The sequence below is a fragment of the Orcinus orca genome, chromosome 19, assembly GCF_937001465.1.
Source record: "Orcinus orca chromosome 19, mOrcOrc1.1, whole genome shotgun sequence".
NCBI lineage: Eukaryota > Metazoa > Chordata > Mammalia > Artiodactyla > Delphinidae > Orcinus > Orcinus orca.
The window spans coordinates 40,931,235-40,950,417 of NC_064577.1; the positions used below are offsets into that span (position 1 = coordinate 40,931,235).

General features: G+C 51.7%; 3 protein-coding genes across 13 annotated transcripts in view; all 3 read left to right on the forward strand.

The window, feature by feature from the left end:
- The window catches only part of STAT5B (signal transducer and activator of transcription 5B), a 62,497-nt gene extending 56,472 nt beyond the window's left edge, over window positions 1–6,025 (forward strand). For 2 of the 5 annotated variants that reach the window (XR_004478615.2, XM_033411098.2), the window contains exons 17-19: window positions 1,577–1,661; window positions 2,477–2,528; window positions 2,807–2,891. Coding sequence is in view for 4 of the 5 variants with exons in the window: in XM_033411098.2 (XP_033266989.1) it covers window positions 1,577–1,661; window positions 2,477–2,480 (89 nt within the window). In the remaining variant the exon portion in view is untranslated. Of the gene's footprint in view, window positions 1–1,576; window positions 1,662–2,476; window positions 2,529–2,806; window positions 2,921–3,438 lie in introns of those variants that run through there. The other 3 variants (XM_012537792.3, XM_033411099.1, XM_012537793.3) reach the window with 2 other exon arrangements.
- Window positions 6,026–11,568: 5,543 nt separating this feature from the next.
- Window positions 11,569–17,844, forward strand: GHDC (GH3 domain containing). Of its 7 annotated transcripts, none has more exons than XM_033410786.2 (10): window positions 11,570–11,725; window positions 11,900–11,988; window positions 12,143–12,429; window positions 12,730–12,851; window positions 13,010–13,511; window positions 13,902–14,094; window positions 14,214–14,285; window positions 14,362–14,495; window positions 14,823–14,908; window positions 15,175–15,959. In XM_033410786.2, exons 3-10 carry the CDS (start codon window positions 12,156–12,158, stop codon window positions 15,391–15,393), a joined length of 1,602 nt encoding a protein of 533 aa, XP_033266677.1. In that variant the 5' UTR covers window positions 11,570–11,725; window positions 11,900–11,988; window positions 12,143–12,155; the 3' UTR covers window positions 15,394–15,959. The 7 variants fall into 7 exon arrangements, with proteins under 7 accessions (XP_033266680.1, XP_033266676.1, XP_033266677.1 ...); XM_033410787.2 differs by lacking the exon at window positions 11,570–11,725 and adding an exon at window positions 11,795–11,818; XM_033410789.2 differs by lacking the exon at window positions 15,175–15,959 and adding an exon at window positions 17,710–17,844 and having other exon boundaries at window positions 11,569–11,725; window positions 11,900–12,429.
- Window positions 17,715–19,171, forward strand: HCRT (hypocretin neuropeptide precursor). The gene is made up of 2 exons (XM_004282809.3): window positions 17,715–17,850; window positions 18,685–19,171. The coding sequence occupies exons 1-2, from the start codon at window positions 17,830–17,832 to the stop codon at window positions 19,057–19,059; spliced, it is 396 nt and encodes a 131-aa protein (XP_004282857.1). The 5' UTR covers window positions 17,715–17,829; the 3' UTR covers window positions 19,060–19,171.
- Window positions 19,172–19,183: the final 12 nt, after the last annotated feature.

A 19,183-nucleotide genomic window follows, 5' to 3' on the forward strand; every position in this document is an offset into this window, starting at 1 on the left:
AAATACATACATATATTTTAAAAAAAAACACTCATGAGGACCCGGGAGGCTGGAGCTGAATGAGCAGGGGAGAAATGGTGGGACATGAGGGCAGAGCAGTGGGAGGGACCAGATCATGTCGGGTTTGGGTTATAACCATACGTCGTCATTTGTAACCTGATTATTCTTTCACTTAAAAATATATCAGGCAGAGTTACAGGTTAGTAAATATAAACTTAAAGCATCATTTTAACAATTGCATAGAATTCCATTGTATGGTGATCCTATGTTGGTTATTTAAGATACTTAAAATTTAAGTTAATCACAGGTTTTTTTTTTTGGTTAATATTGAGATAACCTGGTACATGCATCTTGTTCTACTGTTTCCTTAGGACAAATCCCTAAGGTAGAATTTGTGTCAAGGGGTATATACTTTTCAAGCATTTGGACACGTCTGTCCAGAGTTGTCCCCCAGAAAGTGGAATCCGTTTTCACTCCCACAGACGTCTTGTTTGAGTACCTGCTTCTCCATCCTCCTCCTGCCAGTGATAGTGTCTCTTCAGCAGTTTCATGTTTGCCAGTCTGATAGGCATAAAAATGATAATCTTAGTTCTTATTTTCATTTCTTTGATTCTAGGTAAGGTCGAAACATCTTTTCATATAAAGATAATAATAACAATAATAACTAGAATAATAACAGCAGCTAACATTTGTTGAATGCTTACTTGCATACCAGCCACTTTTCTGAGCACACTTCAAATAGTTTCTCATTTAATCCTCAAAACAGGTCTGTGAAGTAGGCACTGTCACCATCCCCATGTTACATTTGAGGAGCTGAGGCACAGAGGAGTGAAGTAAATTACCAGAGATATCACAGCTAGGAAGAGGCCGAGCCAGGGTTTGAGCTCAGTCTAGCCTGTACTTCTTAACCTCCACATTGTTGGCTACTTGTATTTTTTCTGTGAAGTACGTTCCTATTCCTTGCTCATTTTTCTTTTGGAGTTCCTTTTTTTCTTAAGAATATGCAAGTGTTTTTTTATATAGTAAATACAGCTTTTATTATTGTAGCAGAGATTTTCCTCAGTGTGTCATCGTTCTTTTAACATTTAGGTTTTATTTTGCTGAAGTGCAAAGACTTGTATTTTCTATATAGCCCAATCTATTGACCTTTTTCCTTTATAGATTCTGCTTTTTGTATCATGCCTTCCCACCTGGTTATATTTCTAGGTGGGGAAATAAGCCAAAATATTTTTAGACTTATGTGGTATTTTGGATTAAACCCACCACTGCTTCTTTTTGTTGGCACAACTAATCTAGATTTTTCAATCCTATTTTTACAGCATTTCTTTGTTTTTTAATCTGTTCTGCCATTCGGTAAAGTTCTCTGTAGACCGTAAAGCACAAAAAGCCTATGAGATATTATGAAAAGGCAGCTGCTGACATTCGAAGCCCCAGTAGAAGCAGCTCAGGATAACAAGCAATGTGTGACCCACGGAGCAGTTCATTCTCTTGGGCTGAGTCATCCTTCTGACCTCAGCGGAATCTTCATTGTCTGATACAGTTAAGCTTATACTTATTTCCGTATTTACACACCCAGGAAACAAGACTTCATTCACCGACTTCAGACCATCACATTCCTACTACCTACTTAGCTGGATTTGCATAATCAGCCTTTTGAAAAGGTAACTCTAGCTTATCTGCTAGGTTATCCCTAGCCTGCCACGTCCCGCTGGGGATGCTGTGAAGAGTGAGACACAGCGGCAGCATTCTTTTTAACCAGCCACACAGCACAGACAGCACCCGCTGGGAGGCATGAGCATCCTATTACCCCCGAGTGCAGAAACCCCACGAAAAGAGCACGCAGACACCTGACAGAGTGACATTCCCTTTCCTACAAGGGTAGAAGCTCAGAACTAGAGTAACTCCCGGGATCCTCAAGTCAAATTAATTCCCCTCTAATGCTTAGATTTTTCCACATGACCCCTAGCGAGTGCTGGTACACCTTCCACGTGAAAACCTCCAGTGATGAAGAAATCAGTTCTTCCCGAGACTGTTTCGGGGAGTTCCTGTGATGACAGCGTTCTTCCTTATTTGAATGAGAATTTGTCCTGTTGCAACCTCCTCCTGTTGGTCCTCGTTTTGTCCCCTGTCTTTCTGCATCTGCGACTTTAAACTTTTACGATATGTTTTCTTTTTACAGTTAGAATGCAGTTAATGTTTGATTTAGATTTGTATTGAAGCGTATCTTTCCTGTGGTTTGAAGAATTAATTAACACATCCAGTCCAGCTTGGAAGCTGTCTTACCCTGCGGTGTCAGTATTGAGGCTTCTCAACTCTACTGGGTCTTCCTAACGGATTAAAAGATGTGCTTATACTGGATCCTAAGATAAAATGAGGCAGTTGTGTCACATCCTGAGAAAAGATGGGATTCTTAAGGGAGACTGCATTTTCATTTCATTTGAGAACTTTGGTTTTCATCACTCTTCCCCCTCGGCAGCTAAAGCAGTGGACGGATACGTGAAGCCACAGATCAAGCAAGTGGTCCCTGAGTAAGTGTCCCGGGTCCAGCTCTGGTCTCCTGCTGCCTCTCTTCTCCTCTCACCACCACCCCCCCCCCCCCCCCGCACCTGGCTCTCCTCACCCCTCACCGCCACCCCTCCTGGGGAGGGAGCTGGGCTTGGTCACCAGGGCGTCGGTACCCGGGGCCCCGCTCCTGCAGCCAGGGCCCCAGGCTCAGCGGGCATTCTGTCCTTCCGCACCTGAAAAAGACACGAAGGTGGCCCCCGAGCCCCTCCCCGCTGAGGCTGTGCTCTGCTTCCTCTCGCAGGTTTGTGAGCGCCTCTGCGGACTCTGCCGGGAGCAGTGCCACCTACATGGACCAGGCCCCCTCCCCAGCCGTGTGCCCCCAGGCTCATTATAACATGTACCCACAGAAGTAGGTTGTGTTCTCCTGGGGCTCCGAGGGGAGGAACTGGGCACTTGGCCTCAGGCTGGGCACCAGAGGGCTGGTGGGCAAGGAACCCAGAGCTCCTCTAGGTCTGAGACCACCCAGGCCAGGCGGGGCTCTGGCACATGCCCAGGTGGGAGGGAGAGATTCAACCAGTAGGTGTTGGTAGTTTAGAGTGGGGTTGGGCAAATGGCACCTGCTCCCCTCTCTTAAAGTGGAGACTTTTCTGGCTCTGTATAAGGACCAGGTGGGGTTTAGGTGTGTGCGGGCAGCCAGTGTTAGGGGCAGGTAGGCTGGGTATTTTAGTCCGAGTCACTCTGTCCAACCAGCTAGCAAAGGACTCTGCCCCAGGGCTCAGGTCAGAGTGCTGCTTTCCTGCGAGGCCTGGGCCAAGGGTGCAGGCGGTCGGTCTTGAGCCGCTCACCTGGGGGGGTGCGGGGTGGACTCTGCTGCTCCTCATTGGCCTCTGGCAACCTTTCCCTTCCCGTAACCTCTCCCCTTTCCCTCCCAAGCCCTGACCCCGTCATTGACAATGATGGGGACTTTGATCTGGACGACACGATGGACGTGGCACGGCGCGTGGAGGAGCTCTTAGGCCGACCTATGGACAGTCAGTGGATCCCCCACGCACAGTCGTGACCCCCCGTGGCCACCTCCAGCTTCTTCATCCTCGCCAGAGGAGTTACTTTTGTGGATGTTTTAATTCCATGAATCGCTTCGCTTTGGAAACAATACTCATAATGTGAAGTGTTCCTACTAGTTGTGACTTTAGTGTTTCTGTGCATGGTGGCACCAGTGAAGGGAATGTGAGTGTGGGTGTGTGTGTGTGTGTGTGTGTGAGATTGCACGTTGGGCTGTTTCTCCCCCTTGCTGTCCGGAGCTTAGCTGCAGCAGTGGGGCCACAAACAGAGGCTGTGGTTGTTTTAACCTTGTGCCGAAAGGTAGTTAGTTCCATGAACCCTGGAACTTGGCCATGTGTTTTGAGGGTGGCTGAACTTGGACATGTGGCTGTTGAAGTGAGAGAAGGACAGAGGGAGGTGAAAGCACCTCGTGTCTGGTGAATCTTTTTGTCACTGTGTCTGCCAAGCCATTGATATATGAACATGATTGTTTCCACTTTTCTTCTGAAACGTAGAAGCTGCCTTTTCACAAAGAAAACCAGTCCTCCCTCCTTCCCTGTCCCCCAATCCCCATTTTCCTCGGTAGGGATGGGAGAAGGGGGGACATAGAGCAATCGCTGGGGCAAGGGAAGATGTGGGTTTCCGATGGGTAGTGGCTTTTTAAATAACCCGTAACCCATCTAAATGTTCTCTGCCTCTCCCGCTGATTCCCAGCCCCCACGGAGTTGCCGCTTAGTTCCTATGTGTGTACGCATGTGCAGGCACGTTTGATGAGGTAGAGGAAAGAAAAGAGAGTCACATAACTAGAGCTTATAGTGTTGATGTCCTTTGTGTCGTGGCCAGAGTGGACTGCCCAGCCTCGCTCGCAGGCGCTGAGAACGTTGCCTTGTTACCCGGGAGTGGCTGTCCAGTCTGCCTGTCCTTCCTCTGCGCTGGTAGAGGCACAAGCGAGGCTTTTCAAAGGCTTATTGATAACGGCATTTTGCAAAGGTTGAATGGTGTTTTTGTTTCCAAATTGGGACTTGTTTTTCCCTTCCCACCCTAATTTGACATCAGAATTCTTTCTTCCTGCGTCAGGTCCTGTGCCACTGGGACGCAGGTCACCTCATTTCCCTTCACTGTCCGCACACAATGTCTTGGGGAGTGGGTGGCAGGAATGTGGGCTGAACCCAGGACCAGTGCGTTGCCACCCTGGTGCAGGGTGCTGGGTGTCGGCATTGGTAATTTGGGGAAATGCAGCCAGCGAGTTTGCTGAGAAGTTTGCTTTGCAAAAACAAGGCAAAACCAAAAACCCTCGGCGTAACTTTATCCAAAGTTTGTTCCGTAGCTTTATACCAGAAGGAAGGAATGGGCCATGGCAGGCAGGTGGGAAGAGGGGGAAGCAGGTATAACTTTGGGGTTAGGCCTGTAAGGTCACCCCCAGCCCCCCCTCCAAAAGAAGGGCCTGACCACACCCAGGAGAGAATGGCCCTAAAAACATTATTTTTATACATGTGAGTAAATAAACATATTTTTTTTACAAAAATAACTTCTGAATTTATCAGTGTTTTGATGTTAAAGGAAAATATTCCTCTGTAGTAAATTATTTATTGAAAGAGGACTTTTTACAAGCTGCTCTTTGCCCTAGCTTGGTTTCATACACTGATTTACTCTTCTGTGCTGGGCAGTAGACCGTCTCTGCCTCTGAGGAGCAGGGGGACTCCTCCCTGGATACCAGCACCGACGCAGGATGCTGCGAAGCCCCTTACGTCCCCTCAAGATTTGATGAAAATCCCCCCTGAGGTTGGGAGTGTTGGAGAAAGGTAGAAAGGAAGCCTGGCTGCTCCTGGACTCAAAGAGACCTCTCATGCCCGACACCGGGGCACCCTGAGTGCCGGCCCTGGTTGTCCCAGCAGCCCTGGGGGCAGGGATTGACACACTTTCAGATGAGGAGTGGGCCTAGCCACAGGCGTGCCGAGGGCAGAGCTCTCACTGCCTAGTTAGCACTGGGGTTGGGGGGACAGGTTCCCAAGCAAGTGGCTGCCCTGAGCCTGGGGTTCGCGCGCACGTCCAGTGGCTGAGCTGTCCTCCGTTCTCCTGAGGCTATGCCTGTTGCTGGGAGAGATTTTTGACTGAAAGTTGCGCTCGCTCTCTGCATGTATCTTCTGTCTTCTCCCTGTTCTGCAAACCGCAAGGAGAGGTGACTGGCAAGTCCTGGCCACCTCAGCCTCTCACTCGCTCCCAGACACACATGGGCACGTCATCAAAATGTTTCAATGTGTGGTATGTGCGGGGCTTCGTAGGGGGTGGGAGGGAGACTAAAAGTGAATATAACTTAAAATGGAAACATACTTTTTATAATTTTTCTTTATAAAACTTTGTGAAATTATTTCAGATACAGATTTTAGTGTTGATGCAGGTTAGTATAGAGGCACCAAAAAAGTATTGTTTACGATTTGTGTATTTTATGTTACAATAAATACTTCCTCTAAATGGACAATATTGAGTCCTCTTTTTATTTTTTTCCATCAGGTGGTGAGATAGAGTGGCTTTCATAGGGAAAAATTTGAAATCATCAGTGTGACTCTGAAAAGAGGAACTAGTTGGGCATTGGCCGCCTCAGAGTGTGTGTGTCCCCAGCTTTGATGGCAGATGGGGGCATTTCTTACCTTTCTGTTCACATGAGGTTTTGAAAATTAGAATGATAGTCTTTTATCTCCTATTCCTGTTAGAAAGTTCATCCTTAAAATTCAGCACATTTAGAGTGCCTGCCCTGAGCCAGGCTTGTGTATGGGATGAGAAATCATTCCTGCCCTCAAGAGGATTGCAGTCTGGGAATCCACACACCCTGGAGCCCGCGCCACAACTAGAGAGAGAAAACCCACACGCCACAATGAAGAGCCCACGCGCTGCAACAGAAGATCCCACATGCCTCAACGAAGATCCCGTGTGCCGCAACTAAGACCCAACGCAACCAAAAACATGGGAAAGACAGCTAACACAACCAATTATGATAGGATATTGGCTCCTGCTGCCTTAAACCTATCCCAAGGCCATTATCAAATACAAAAGAACTGACAGGAAGGGCACCGAACAGCTGAGCTGACTCTTAAAGAACAATTAGGGGGACTTCCCTGGAGGAGGAAAGGAGGGAAGGGAGGGAGGGAGGAAGGAAGGAAGAAAAGAAAAGAAATGGGTAAAGATACAGCTGGGAGGAACTCTCTCAGGGTCAGAACAAATCTCAAATACTGACCTTTGAAACTATCCCTTCAAAGAAGCCTGAATTTTTTTTTTTTTTTTTTTTTTTTTTTTTTTTTTTTTGCGGTAGGCGGGCCTCTCACTGTTGCAGCCTCTCCCGCTGCGGAGCACAGGCTCCGGACGCGCAGGCTCAGCGGCCATGGCTCACGGGCCCAGCCGCTCCGCGGCATGTGGGATCTTCCCAGACCGGTGCACGAACCCGAGTACCCTGCATCGGCAGGCAGACTCTCAACCACTGCGCCACCAGGGAAGCCCAGAAGCCTGAATTTGATTGGATCAATTTGTGGAGCCATTTATTCCCCCAGGGCGTTGTTGAAAAATATAGCAATCAGCCAGCAACTAGTGTAGTTTAACAGCTGGGTGTGGTCGGGGAAAGAGACAAGGAGAGATCTGTGCAAATCACTGTCCTGCTAGGGTGACTGTGGGCATAACTCCCCCCTAAGTAGCAATATCAGAGGCTTCACACTGTGTGTGTGGGTGGGCAGTGGGGAGCAGATAGACTCACTAACATAATCCTGCCACTCACTAAACAAGGAAACTGGTTTACTTGGACAAGAAACAAGGAATTGCTAAACTGGTTTCCAAGGTGGCTGCACCATTTTACATGAGGGTTCTGATTTCTCTACATTCTTGCCAACACTTGTTATTTTCTGACCTTTTGATTATAGCCATCCTAGTGGAGTGTGACATGACTTGAGTCAGTTTTAATTTGCATTTCTCTGATGACTAATGGTGTTGAGCAGCTTTATCAGAAGCCCTGGAAAATTCACAAATATATGGAAATTAGACAATACAGTCCTACATAACAAAATGAAAAACAAAAATGAAGTAGTCACACTTACCAATTTCAAAGCTTACTACAAAGAAACAGTAATCAACAAAGTGTGGTACTGGCATAAGGATAGACCTATAGATAAGTGGAATAGAATTCAGAGTCTAGAAAGAAACCAATGTGTCTATGGTCAACAAATTTTTGACAAGGGTGCCAAGACCATTCAATGGGAAAAGAATAGTCTTTTCAACAAATAGTGCTGGGACTACTGGATAGCCACAAGTGAAAGAATGAATTTGGAACCTTACCTTACATCATATATAAAAATTAAAAATGGATCAAACATCTAAACGTAAGAGCTAAAGCTATATAAAACTCTAAGAAGAAAACAGAGCTTCATGATGGAGGATTTGGAAATGATTTCTTGGCCAAGACACCAGAAGCACAGGGAGCAGAAGATAAATTGGACTTCATCAAAATAAACTTTGGGGAATTCCCTGGTGGTCCAGTGGTTAGGACTCGGTGCTTTCATTGCAGTGGCCCAGGTTCAATCCCTGGCTGGGGAACTAAGGTCCTGCAAGCCGCGCCATGGTGCAGCCAAAAAAATAAAAAATAGAAAGACTTTTATGCTTCAAAAGACACTATTAACAGAGTGAAAAGGCAACCCACAGAATGGGAGAAAATATTTGCAAATCGTATGTCTGATGAGGGTTAATAGCCAGAATATATAAAGAACTCCTCAACAACAACAACAAATTTTAAATGGGAGCATGACATGAATAGACATTTTTCCAAAGAAGATATACAGGTGGACAAAAAGCACCGGAAAAGATGCTCAGTTGTAAGGGAAATGCAAATCAAAACCACGATGAGATACCACTTCTTACCCATCAGGTTGGCTATTATAAAAAAACAAAAACAGGGACTTCCCTGGTGGTACAGGGGTAAAGAATCCACCTTCCAGTGCAGGGGCGCGGGTTTGATTCCTGGACGGGAAACTAAGGTCCCACATGCTGCGGGGCAACTAAGCCTGCATCTCAGAGAGCCCACATGCCGCAAACTACAGAGCCCACGTGCCCTGGGGCCCGTGGGCCACAAGTAGATAGAGAAAACCCACACGCCACAACTAGAGAGAAGCCCACGTGCTGCAACGAAAGATCTCGCATACTGCAACTAAGACCCGACACAGCCAAAAAAATTAAGAAAATAAATAAAATAAATATATTTTTTAAAGGCAGCCTTATTGAGCCATGTCAGAGATTTAAAAAACAAAACAGAACAGAAAACAGCCACTGTGGTAGGGGATGTGGAAAAATTGGAACCCTTGTACATTGAAGGCAGGCATGTAAAATCGTGCAGCTGCTGTGAAAACAGTATGGTGGTTCCTCAAAAAATTAGACATATGAATTACCATATGATCTAGCCCTTCCCCGTCTGGGAATATACCCAAAAGAATTAAAAGGAGGGATTCAAACAGATATTTGTACACCCGTGTTCATAGCAGCGTTGTTCATAATAGCCAAAAGGTAAAAACAGAAAAGTCCATCAATGAATGAATGGATAAATGTGGTGTATACATACAACGTATATTTCCTTCCTTAAAAAGGAAGGAAATTCTGACACATGCTACAACGCGGATGAATCTTAACCATGAAGACATTATGCTAGGTGAAATAAGACACACACAAAAGGACAAATATTGTACGATTCCCCTTATATTAGGCACCTAGAGTAGTCAAATTCATAAAGACAGACAATAGGATGGTGGTTGCCAAGGAATGGGGAGTTATTGTTTAATGAGTACAGAGTTTCAGTTTGGAAAGATGAAAAATTTTGGAGAGACACGATGGTGATGGTTGCACAACAATGTGAATGTACCTAATGGCACTGAAGTGGATACTTAAATATGGTTAAAATGGTAACTCATATATGTTTTACCACAATAAAAAATGGATCAAAAAAATGGATCAGAGACCTAAATGTAAGAGCTAAGATTATAAAATTATTGGAAGAAAACATAAGGGTAAATCTTCATGACCTTGGATTTGACAATGAATTCTTAGATACAACACCAAAAGCACAAACAGCAAGAGAAAAAATAGGTGGTTGGACTTCATCAGAACTAAAAATTTTGTGCTTCAGAGGACACTATCAAGAAAATGAAAAATAACAAAAAGATGGGAGAAAATATTTGAAAATCATATATATCTGATAGGAGACTTGTATGTAAAATATATAAAGAACTCTTACAACTTAATAATAAAAAGACAAGTAGTCCAATTAAAAAATGGGTAAAGAAGCTGAAAAGACGTTTCTCCGAAAAAGTACACAGATGGCCAGTAAACACATGAAAAGATGCTCGACATCATTGGTCATCAGGAAAATGCAAAAACTGACTCAGATCACTTCACACCCCACTAAGATGACTATAATCAAAAGGTCAGATAATAACAAGCGTTGACAAGGATGTAGAGAAACTAGGACCCTCATATACTGGTGGTGGGAATGTAAAATGGTGACGCCACTTTGGAAACCAATTTAGCAGTTCCTTAAACAGTTAAACCGTTACTACAGGACCCTGACATTCCACTCAATGGAACGCAGTGAATCCCTTGCATTCCATTTTTATGCAAGAAAATACATGTCCACAGAAAAACTTGTACAAACATTCGTAACAGCATTTTACATAATTGCCGAAGAGTGGAAATGACCCAAGTGTCCATCAACCGATGAATGGATAAACAAATGTGATACATCCATACGATGAAACATTATTTGGCAATAATAAGGAATGAACTACTGGTACACAGTACCACATGGAAGAACCTTGAAAACATGCTAAGTGAAAGAAGCCAGACTCAAAAGACCACATCTTGGGCTTCCCGGGTGGCGCAGTGGTTGAGAGCCCGCCTGCCGATGCAGGGGACACGGGTTCGTGCCCCGGTCCGGGAAGATCCCACATGCCGCGGAGCGGCTGGGCTCGTGAGCCTATGGCCGCTGAGCCTGCGCGTCCGGAGCCTGTGCTCCGCAACGGGAGAGGCCTCAACAGTGAGAGGCCCGCGTACCGCAAAAAAAAAAAAAAAAAAAAAAGACCACATGTTATATGATTCCATTTACAATGAAATGTCCAGAATAGGGAAATGTATATATAGAGAGAGTAGATTTGTGGTTGCTTAGGGCTGGGGGCAGGGAGGTGGGAAGGGATTGGGAGGTGATAGCTACAGGGCCTGGGATTGCTTCTGTGGTGACGAAAATGTTATAAAATTGACTGTTGGTGTTGCACGTACCTATGAAGATACTAGAGACCACTGAATTGTATACTTTAAGAGCTCAGCTGTGAGAAGAAGAGAGACGGCAAGACGGAGAGGCAGGTGAGGGTGTAGGGAAAGGTTTCGGTGTCTGAGAGCCTGGGTCAAGGGCACAGGTGGAGAGAGGGCTTAACCACGGACAGCAGAAGAACCTCATTCCGAGCACAGCTTCTCAAGCTGTTCAGTAGGATGGGGGAGCCGAGCTCCATCGGGCACCTTATTCCCAGTTGCAAAACTACCTCCTGGCATAAGGATGGGAGAAGTTTGTGTTTCCTCGCCATAAAGCCAATAAGCTAACACAGGTGGTGACCTCAATTACCAGGTAGTTATCTTGAGAACAGGTGTTAATGGGTTGTGTCTGCCTGGCTCTGGCTTTAAAAGGGAGGGAGACTCTTTTCTCTCTGCAGTCCCGGCAGATTGCCTGTGATGCTGCACACTCTGCTTTAACGTTTATTCAATAACAAAAGTATTTCCTTCCTCTACTACCTTGTGGAGACCAATTCTGGATTGGAAAACATTTTTGCTTTTTAACAGTTCTCAAGTTTGCACCTGCTCCAGGATGGGGTGCACCCCACTCCCGGCTCAAGCTGATACGAGTCTGAGGACCACGATACTCTGGCCCTAACTTCCCTCCACCTGCCAGCTTGGGCCAGCTCCCAGCACAGCGGCCCTTAGGCAACCTGCCCCTTTAAGAGCCCCCCCCTTCCCAGCTCCTCCCTCAGGCCCAGTGGCCGGATTTCCTGGTTCAGGCCCAGCCCTTTAAAGCTGTGGCTCTATCCTTCTGGCAGGTTGTGTACTGAGGCTGAGGGGGCTGCTGAGGGGGCCCTGGGTGCCAGGCAGAGGCACATGTGGGCTGTGACAGGTGCATGTGGGCTTCGGGGGTGCACAGGATGCTGGGACAGGGTGGATCCTGGACAAAGCAGAGCCTCTCGATAGTGGGCCAGACGTGCCATCCGTTAAGTACCTGCTGTGTGCCAGGCACCGTGCCATGCCTTTCCTGCACTTTCTGAGGCGTATTATTATTCCCATTTTACAGATCGGGGAAGGGAACGGAGCTCAGAGCAGCTGGCTGAGTTACCCAGGGCCAGACAGCTAACGAGGGGCAGAGCCAGGATCCAAACTCAGGTCAGTGTGACCCCAAAGCCCTGATGTTCTCTCCCCCGCATCACCTGCCTGACAGGTTTCACTTGGTGTTCCTGTGCGTGGGAGAGTGGGGGGGAGGAAATGGGTTTTCCCCCCTCCCCCTAGTGCCAGTACTTGGGGGCCTTCCTCCTGCCAGGAGCTGCTTGGAGATGCTGCTGCCGCTGCTGCCGTGCCTCGTGCTGTGCCTCCTGCTGCTGCCGCTGGCCGTGCTCTGGCGGCGGCGGCCGTCCCAGGATGCCAGGCTGTCCTGGCTGGTCCATCTCCAGCACCGTGTGGCATGGGGGGCCCTGTGCTGGGCAGCCGCCTGGCAGCGGAAGAGCCTAGTGCGGAGCACGCTGCACGCGGGCCAGAGCCAGCAGCGGGCCCTGAGGCGGTGTCTGCAGGGAGCCCAGAGTCCCCGCTGTCCCCTCAGGGGGAGCACAGGTGTGTTTTCCAGGGTCTGGGGAGGTGGCCCAAAGAGAAAGAAACCCCATAGGACAGTCAGATTCCAGAACCTGAAGACCTCCCTTCCCCCTTCTACTGCCAACACAGAGGGACCTGACCCAGAGACCCTACCCAGGCCCGAGATTGTTCAAGATGAATTTTCCCATCCTGGGCCCTGACAGCCCCTCTTCCCCCAGGCCTATTCTGGGTTCCTTCCTCGGGGGCCTCACCAGTCTTACCTGAGACTCTTGGGAAACTCTGTGGCTTCATGAGGATTTTACAATGTCTTTGGGGCTACAGATATAGGCGTCTTCCGGAATCATCTCCCTCTGACCAAGGCTAGCAAGCTCCAGGAGGAAGAAAGTGGAGTGCAGCTCTTGCCTCCTACCTCAAACCAGTACCGTGGGGAGGTCTCTCTGCAGGTAAACTGGGAAGGCTGGAGCCCAACCCCGCCAGAGACCCCTAACTGCAGCCAGACACTCCCATCAGAATGGGAAACGAACAAACAAACAAAATACCTGGGGCCTCAGGGCCTGGCTCAGGCCCAGGGCCAACGACACTGCCTCTTGTCTCCCTCCAGGCCACCTTGCTGGGCCTGGCAGCCCTAAAGAAGACCTGCCCAGAAGTGCTGGCCCCAGAAGGCACGGCCCGTGTGACCCCTTCCTCCCCTTGGCCCTACCCGCTCCCTTGGCCTTGGCATGCCCTGGGCCAGTTGGGCCCTGCTGGAGCCAAGGACCCTAGGGCCCTGCTGCTGGAGGCACTGAGGTCCCCGGGCCTGCGGGCTCTGGAAGCTGGGACGGCGGTCGAGCTCCTAGACGTCTTCTTGGGCCTGGAGGCCGATGGCGAAGAGCTGGCTGAGGCATTAGCTGCTGGGAACCCAGGAGCATCTCTCCCCAGACGGGCAGCTGAGCTGCGGGAGGCCCTGGAGCAGGGACCCCGAGGACTGGCCCTTCGGCTCTGGCCAAAGCTTCAGGTGGTGGTGACTCTGGATGCAGGAGGCCAGGCGGAGGCTGTGGCTGCCCTCGGGGCCTTGTGGTGCCAAGGGCTAGCCTTCTTCTCACCTGCTTATGCTGCCTCTGGAGGTCAGCAAGACTCAAGGGTAGTGAGGTGAGGGCAGGGGGCAGAGATCACACAGCTTGCTGCCAAGTAGCAAGCCCTATCTAATCATCTCATCTAATCCTGCCCAACCAGCAGCTCCATTTTACAGATGAAAAAACTGAGGCTCATAGAGGTTAAGAGACACACACATTTACACCGCACCAGCATTTAACCACAGGTCCATCACCTCCAGAACCACCGCCCCTTCCCAATTAAGACCTTAGAGGCAGAGGGCTGAGCCTGGGGGAGCCAGGAAGGGTGGAGTGGGAGGGCAGCAGTGGGACCGATGCTCAGAGGATTGGGGACTGGGATCCAGGGTGAGGGGCTATTGCCCAACGGTACCACCAGATGAAGAAGCCGCTTGCTCCCCACAGGGGCGGTGGGCCTGAGTCTGTGGCCAGAGCAGCCCCATGGCCTGTACCTTCTGCCTCCTGGAGGCCCCTTTATTGAGCTGCTCCCACTCAAGGAAGGAACCCGGGAAGAGGCTGCCCCCACCGTCCTACTGGCCGAAGCCCAGAAGGGCAAGGAGTACGAACTGGTGCTGACTGACCACACCAGCCTCACCAGGTGACCACCTGGCTGCCCACCCCCAGGCCACCTCAGGCCCTCTGGAACCCTGCTGAAAGCCAGGGGCATGAGCTAATGGGCCTTTGGGCCTGACCTCACCCCCACTTCTACTCTATCAGGTGCCGCCTGGGTGACGTGGTCCAGGTGGTTGGTGCCTACAATCAGTGTCCGGTCGTCAGGTTCATCTGCAGGTAAGTGACCCCCTGGGTGGCTGAGAGATCATTCTTTTGCCCTGGGTTCCTCTTCCTCCTGCTTCCTCCTCCCCAGGCTGGGCCAGACCCTGAGTGTCCGAGGCGAAGACACTGGTGAGGACGTGTTCTCTGAGGCCTTGGGCCGGGCGGTGGGGCAGTGGCCAGGGGCCAGGCTGTTGGACCATGGCTGTGTGGAGAGCAGCATTCTGGGTAAGCTTCTCCACTGGCTCCTGCCTCCCGTCCTTGGCTTGACTGTCCCCCAACCCATACCCATCCTGCTGGGAGATCTCTAGGAAAGAGAAAAGAGTTAGCCTGCTTTGCTGCTCCTAACAAAAGTCCTTCCCCATATCTAACTCCCATCCCTCCTGCTGCCTCTATCCATGTTCTCTCCATTCACCCCACTCCCTGCCAAGAACCTCCTTTTCTCCCCGCTGTGAACCTGGGAGTGGGGAAGGACAGGTGGGGGCAGTAGGCTTCGGCTTTCGATGCTGCCCTGTTCACAAAAGCACGTGTCCACGATGCGGGGTTTGTCTACAGATTCCTCCGAGGGTTCTGCTCCCCACTATGAGGTGTTTGTGGCACTGAAGGGGCTAAGGAACTTGTCGGAGGAAAATCGAGACAAGGTACACGAGAGACAGGGACAGGGTATGACTGCATGTCCCTTTCACTCTGCACGCCCCCAGGTGCTGTGGGCACAGGGGAGAGATGGGGAGGAGGGGTGTGGGCGGGAGAACCTCCCTGGGGCTCTGGGAAGGGAGGGATGAGTCCCACGGACACACACGTATACGCACGAAACTGCTACCCACGCGTTCCCTGGACACGGCCGTGCGTGCCTCACCATACGCCACCCAGCCCCACACCAGCCTCACGCCGGCCGTTCTGTTTCCAGCTTGACCACTGCCTTCAGGAAGCCTCAGCTCGCTACAAGTCCCTGCGGTTCCGGGGCAGCGTGGGCCCTGCCCGAGTCCACCTGGTGGGGTGGGGGGCCTTCAGAGAACTGCGGGCAGCCCTCGCTGCCTGCCCCTCAGCCCCCTTCCCTCCTGAGATGCCCCGGGTCCTCAAGCACAGGTACCTGGCCCAGTACCTGCAGAGGAGGGTGCTGTCCTGAGCTGAGGCCTGCCCACTGCCCTGTCACCCTCACGGGCTGCCTCGCTCTTTCCTCTGGGGCCCCTCTGGATGGGGAGCCCTTGGCCAGGGTCTTCGAGTGTCAGCTGACGGTGGCCCATCAGAGCTGCTGGGCCTTAGGGAGGCCCGACCTAGTCTGTCAGTTCTGAGGAGTTGACTTCAGGGATAGAGCAGACACCAGCAGTGCCCCATCTGGAGCCCCCCGGCCCACCGTGGAAGTCCCTGGGGTTCCAGTCCACGCTGACAGTGCCTGTGTCTCTCAGCCCATGCACCAGGCAGGCTGGAAGTGTTGGGAGTTAATGCTCTCAGGAATGACCCTCAGTCAGCAAAGGAACAGGAGCTGGTGATCGCAGACCTCAGCTTCTTCGTCCCTCAGTGGGACAACCTGAAGCGTATTCTGCATTGTCTCCCTCGGAGGGTCACCACCAGTTGCCCCCAGCGGTAACCCTCTCGTTAACAAAGTCCTTGGTTCTCCTTCTTTCCCTCCCGTCCCTACTCCCTTATGTGCTTTCTTGGATCACCGCCCAAATAAACCTCTTGCACCCAGAATCTTGGCTTGGGGTCTGCCTTTGGGGAAACCAGTGGTCCCATTCGCTCTGGTGCTGCTGCAGCCTGGGCTCCCCTCCCAGCTTCAGCTCTGGACACCAGGGCTTTCCCCACACTCCCCCTCTGGGCTGGGGCAGGCCCTGAGTGTGTGGGCCCGCAGAGCCCTCGGGGACCCCTACCACAGCCAAAGTCAACCCAGAAGACACAGAGCCCCTCGTCCTACCTCTCCCCATTCCAAGCTTTACTTAAATGCGGAGGGGCTGCTCCCCAACTCCCCTTGCCCTGGCTTAGCACGAGTCCCCTTCCTGGCCCAACACCCACAAATCACTTCCATGGGCAGGCCCTGTACTGTAACTCATAAAGAATCAGAGCAGGAAGCGGCTCCAGAGACCATCGGGCTTAACCGTCCATCTTACCAGTGGGGAAACTGAGGCTTCGTGGGGTCGTGAGGTTTGCCCAAAGCCCCGCAGCTCCTCCTGAATACCTCGGCACCTGATCCCAGTCCGTGGCCAAGCCTCAGGTTCTGCCTCTGAGTTACCACTTCTAGATTCCACGCCCCACATCCAGGCCCCTGCCCCCTCCCACCCGGTCCCCACACCAGCCCACAACTCCTTCCTGCTAAAATCCTCCCACAGCGCCTTGGCGCCCGTGAGATCAAGACCAATCAGCTTAGCCAATAAGACCCTTTGACCCACCCTGGCCTCACTTACCTGTCCAGTCACCTCTCTCTTGTAAGAGAAGTGATCTGTGGACCACGCCTTACTTCCCGCGAGAAATAAGCGCTGTCATGTCTAGGTCTTTGTCCCTTCTTCAGAATGCCTTCTCCCCTGACCTTACTTGATGAAACCCACTTTTCATGCAAGGCTTTTTCAGAGGCCTTTCTCCACTGAGCTAGCCTTTTGCCGGGTCACCTCCCCACCTGGACTTTGGAGCTCCTTGAAAACTGGGCTATATCCTATGCACACTGTCACTCCAGTGCCCAGAGCAGGGCCTGGCACGGAACTGGTGCTCAGTAGACAATGCCCTGGATAAGACATCAGCCTAGAGATGGCATGTGTCCTTCACCCCATGGTGGCTCTCTCCCTGCTGATGGTGGGATGGGACTCCATCCCTCCTGTCCAGGCAGCCCAGCCAGGTAGGAAGGAAGCTGGGGATGTTGAAGGATCTCACCAGGTTTTGCTGCTTTCCTCCCACTGCCCAGGGTTGGCTTTCAAGTTTCTCCATCTTGGAGGTTGGTGAAAGGGACAGAGGGAAGAAGAGAGACAGAGGGGAGGGAGAGCCAGCTAAGAAAGCTTTTCCGTGGAGGAAGAAGGCCCTGGAGCCTGAAGGCCCCAGGAGCGTGACAGGAGGACGGGGGGAGAGGCCTGTTGCCTGGCTGCCCTCTCCCCCCACACACATCCTGTGGAGAGTGAGTCTCACGACTGCCTCCTTTCCTGCCCCTAATTAGCAGCTCCCCTGACACACTGTCCCACACCAGCATCCCAGGCAAGGCCTCTTTTGTGCTCCCAGATTCCTAGGTGCGAGTTGGCCTCATTAGTGCCCGGAGACCGCCCCATCTCCAGGGAGCAGGCGGGCAGACGGGGGCGGGGAGGTGGCCAGGAGCACAATGATCCACCTCCAGTCTCTGAGTGCCTCGGCGGCCGTTCCTTGGGCCCAGCCTGGAGACGGCCCTCCCGCGGGAGGCTAATCTTAGATTTGCCATTGTCTGGCCCCAGAGTGGACGCAAGTGCCCATCTCTCCCCCGCCACCCCAGAGCACTATAAACCCCAGGACCCTGGTAGCGGGTTGCAGTTGACAGCGTCAAAGCTCCTGGCTATTTGGACCACTGCAGACGACACCTTTCCCGGCTACACCACTCTGAGCTCCAGACACCATGAATCCTCCTTCTACAAAGGTAAAGACCCGGGGACGGAGGGGTGACTCATTAGGCCAGGGGCAATGAGAGGGCCTGCTCAGGGAGCTGGAAGAAAGGTTGAAGGTGTCTAGCTCTCGGCCTTTTCCCATGTGGGTTCTGAGGCAGCGGACGGGGTGGACCCTTGGCCGAGTATCTGCCTTGGCTAACATTGCATTGTGCCGTGTTCTCCTAAGAGTTCATGTTTATTGAGCCTTCACTACGTATTAGGTGCTGTTTGCACCTGTCATCTCATTTCATCCTCCCAGAAGCCCTGCACAGTAGGAATTATTTAATACCCAGTTTACAGGTGAGGATGTTGTGCTCCCTGAGAGGGTAGGAAACTGGCCCAAAGCGACTGAGCTGTTTCCCCTGCAAGGGAGCAGCCGACAAGACAACAGCTTGGATCCTGCCAGTCCTTGATTTGCACGTGTTTGCCCACTGTGAGGGGGGAGGAGCGGATAAATAGGGCCTCTGTTTCCCTGAGCTAAGTTTCCACAAACGTCTGGGGCAGATTCAGACATGTCTGTTTTCAGGGGGAGTGGTCAGCGCTCTAATGGGTACCCAGAGGAGAGAGGGATTCATTCTGTCCATGGGGTCTCAAAGGGCTTCCTGGAGGAGATCCTCTGCTAGGTCTTCAAGGACGAGGAGGTAAAGGAGCCAGACACGAACCCTTCTCCAACAGAGCCCTTCAGACAGCTCTGCGCAGAGACAGGCAAGCTAAGCGACAGCGAGGGAGGAGCACAGGCCAGGAGGGGGCGTGAAGCCAGCTGTGCAGGGCCCGGGCGTAGGGGTTGGATGCGGGCGACCCTCAGCGCCCGGTCTCCGCCTCCCCAGGTCTCCCGGGCCACCGTGACGCTGCTGCTCCTGCTGCTGTTGCTGCCGCCTGCACTGCTGTCGCCCGGGGCGGCCGCGCAGCCTCCGCCCGACTGCTGCCGTCAGAAGACGTGCTCCTGCCGTCTCTACGAGCTACTGCACGGCGCGGGCAATCACGCGGCCGGCATCCTCACGCTGGGCAAACGGCGGCCCGGGCCCCCGGGCCTCCAGGGCCGGTTGCAGCGCCTCCTGCAGGCCAGTGGCAACCACGCGGCCGGCATCCTGACCATGGGCCGTCGCGCAGGCGCAGAGGCAGCGCCGCGCCCCTGCCCCGAGCGCCGGTGTCCCGCTGAGGCCACCTCGTCTGTTGCGCCCGGGGGACGGTCCGGGGTCTGAGCCCTTGCTCAGGTCCTGTCCTGGCCCTACCCTGGCCCTGCCCTCTCCCCTCTGTCAGCCCGCCCGGTGTCAGCCCGCATTAAAAGGGCAATAAAGACGAGTCTCCCTCTGTTAGTGTGGCTGC

Bases quoted from the DNA above. Each gene is read 5' to 3' on its own strand.
- GHDC (XM_033410781.2), top strand. From the start codon at position 12,012: ATGTTCTCTCCCCCGCATCACCTGCCTGACAGGTTTCACTTGGTGTTC. The intron at 12,430-12,729 runs GTGTGTTTTCCA...TTGGGGCTACAG, and splicing joins TCCCCTCAGGGGGAGCACAG to ATATAGGCGTCTTCCGGAAT. The intron at 14,496-14,822 runs GTAAGCTTCTCC...GTTTGTCTACAG, and splicing joins TGTGGAGAGCAGCATTCTGG to ATTCCTCCGAGGGTTCTGCT.
- HCRT (XM_004282809.3), top strand. From the start codon at position 17,830: ATGAATCCTCCTTCTACAAAG. The intron at 17,851-18,684 runs GTAAAGACCCGG...CCGCCTCCCCAG, and splicing joins TGAATCCTCCTTCTACAAAG to GTCTCCCGGGCCACCGTGAC.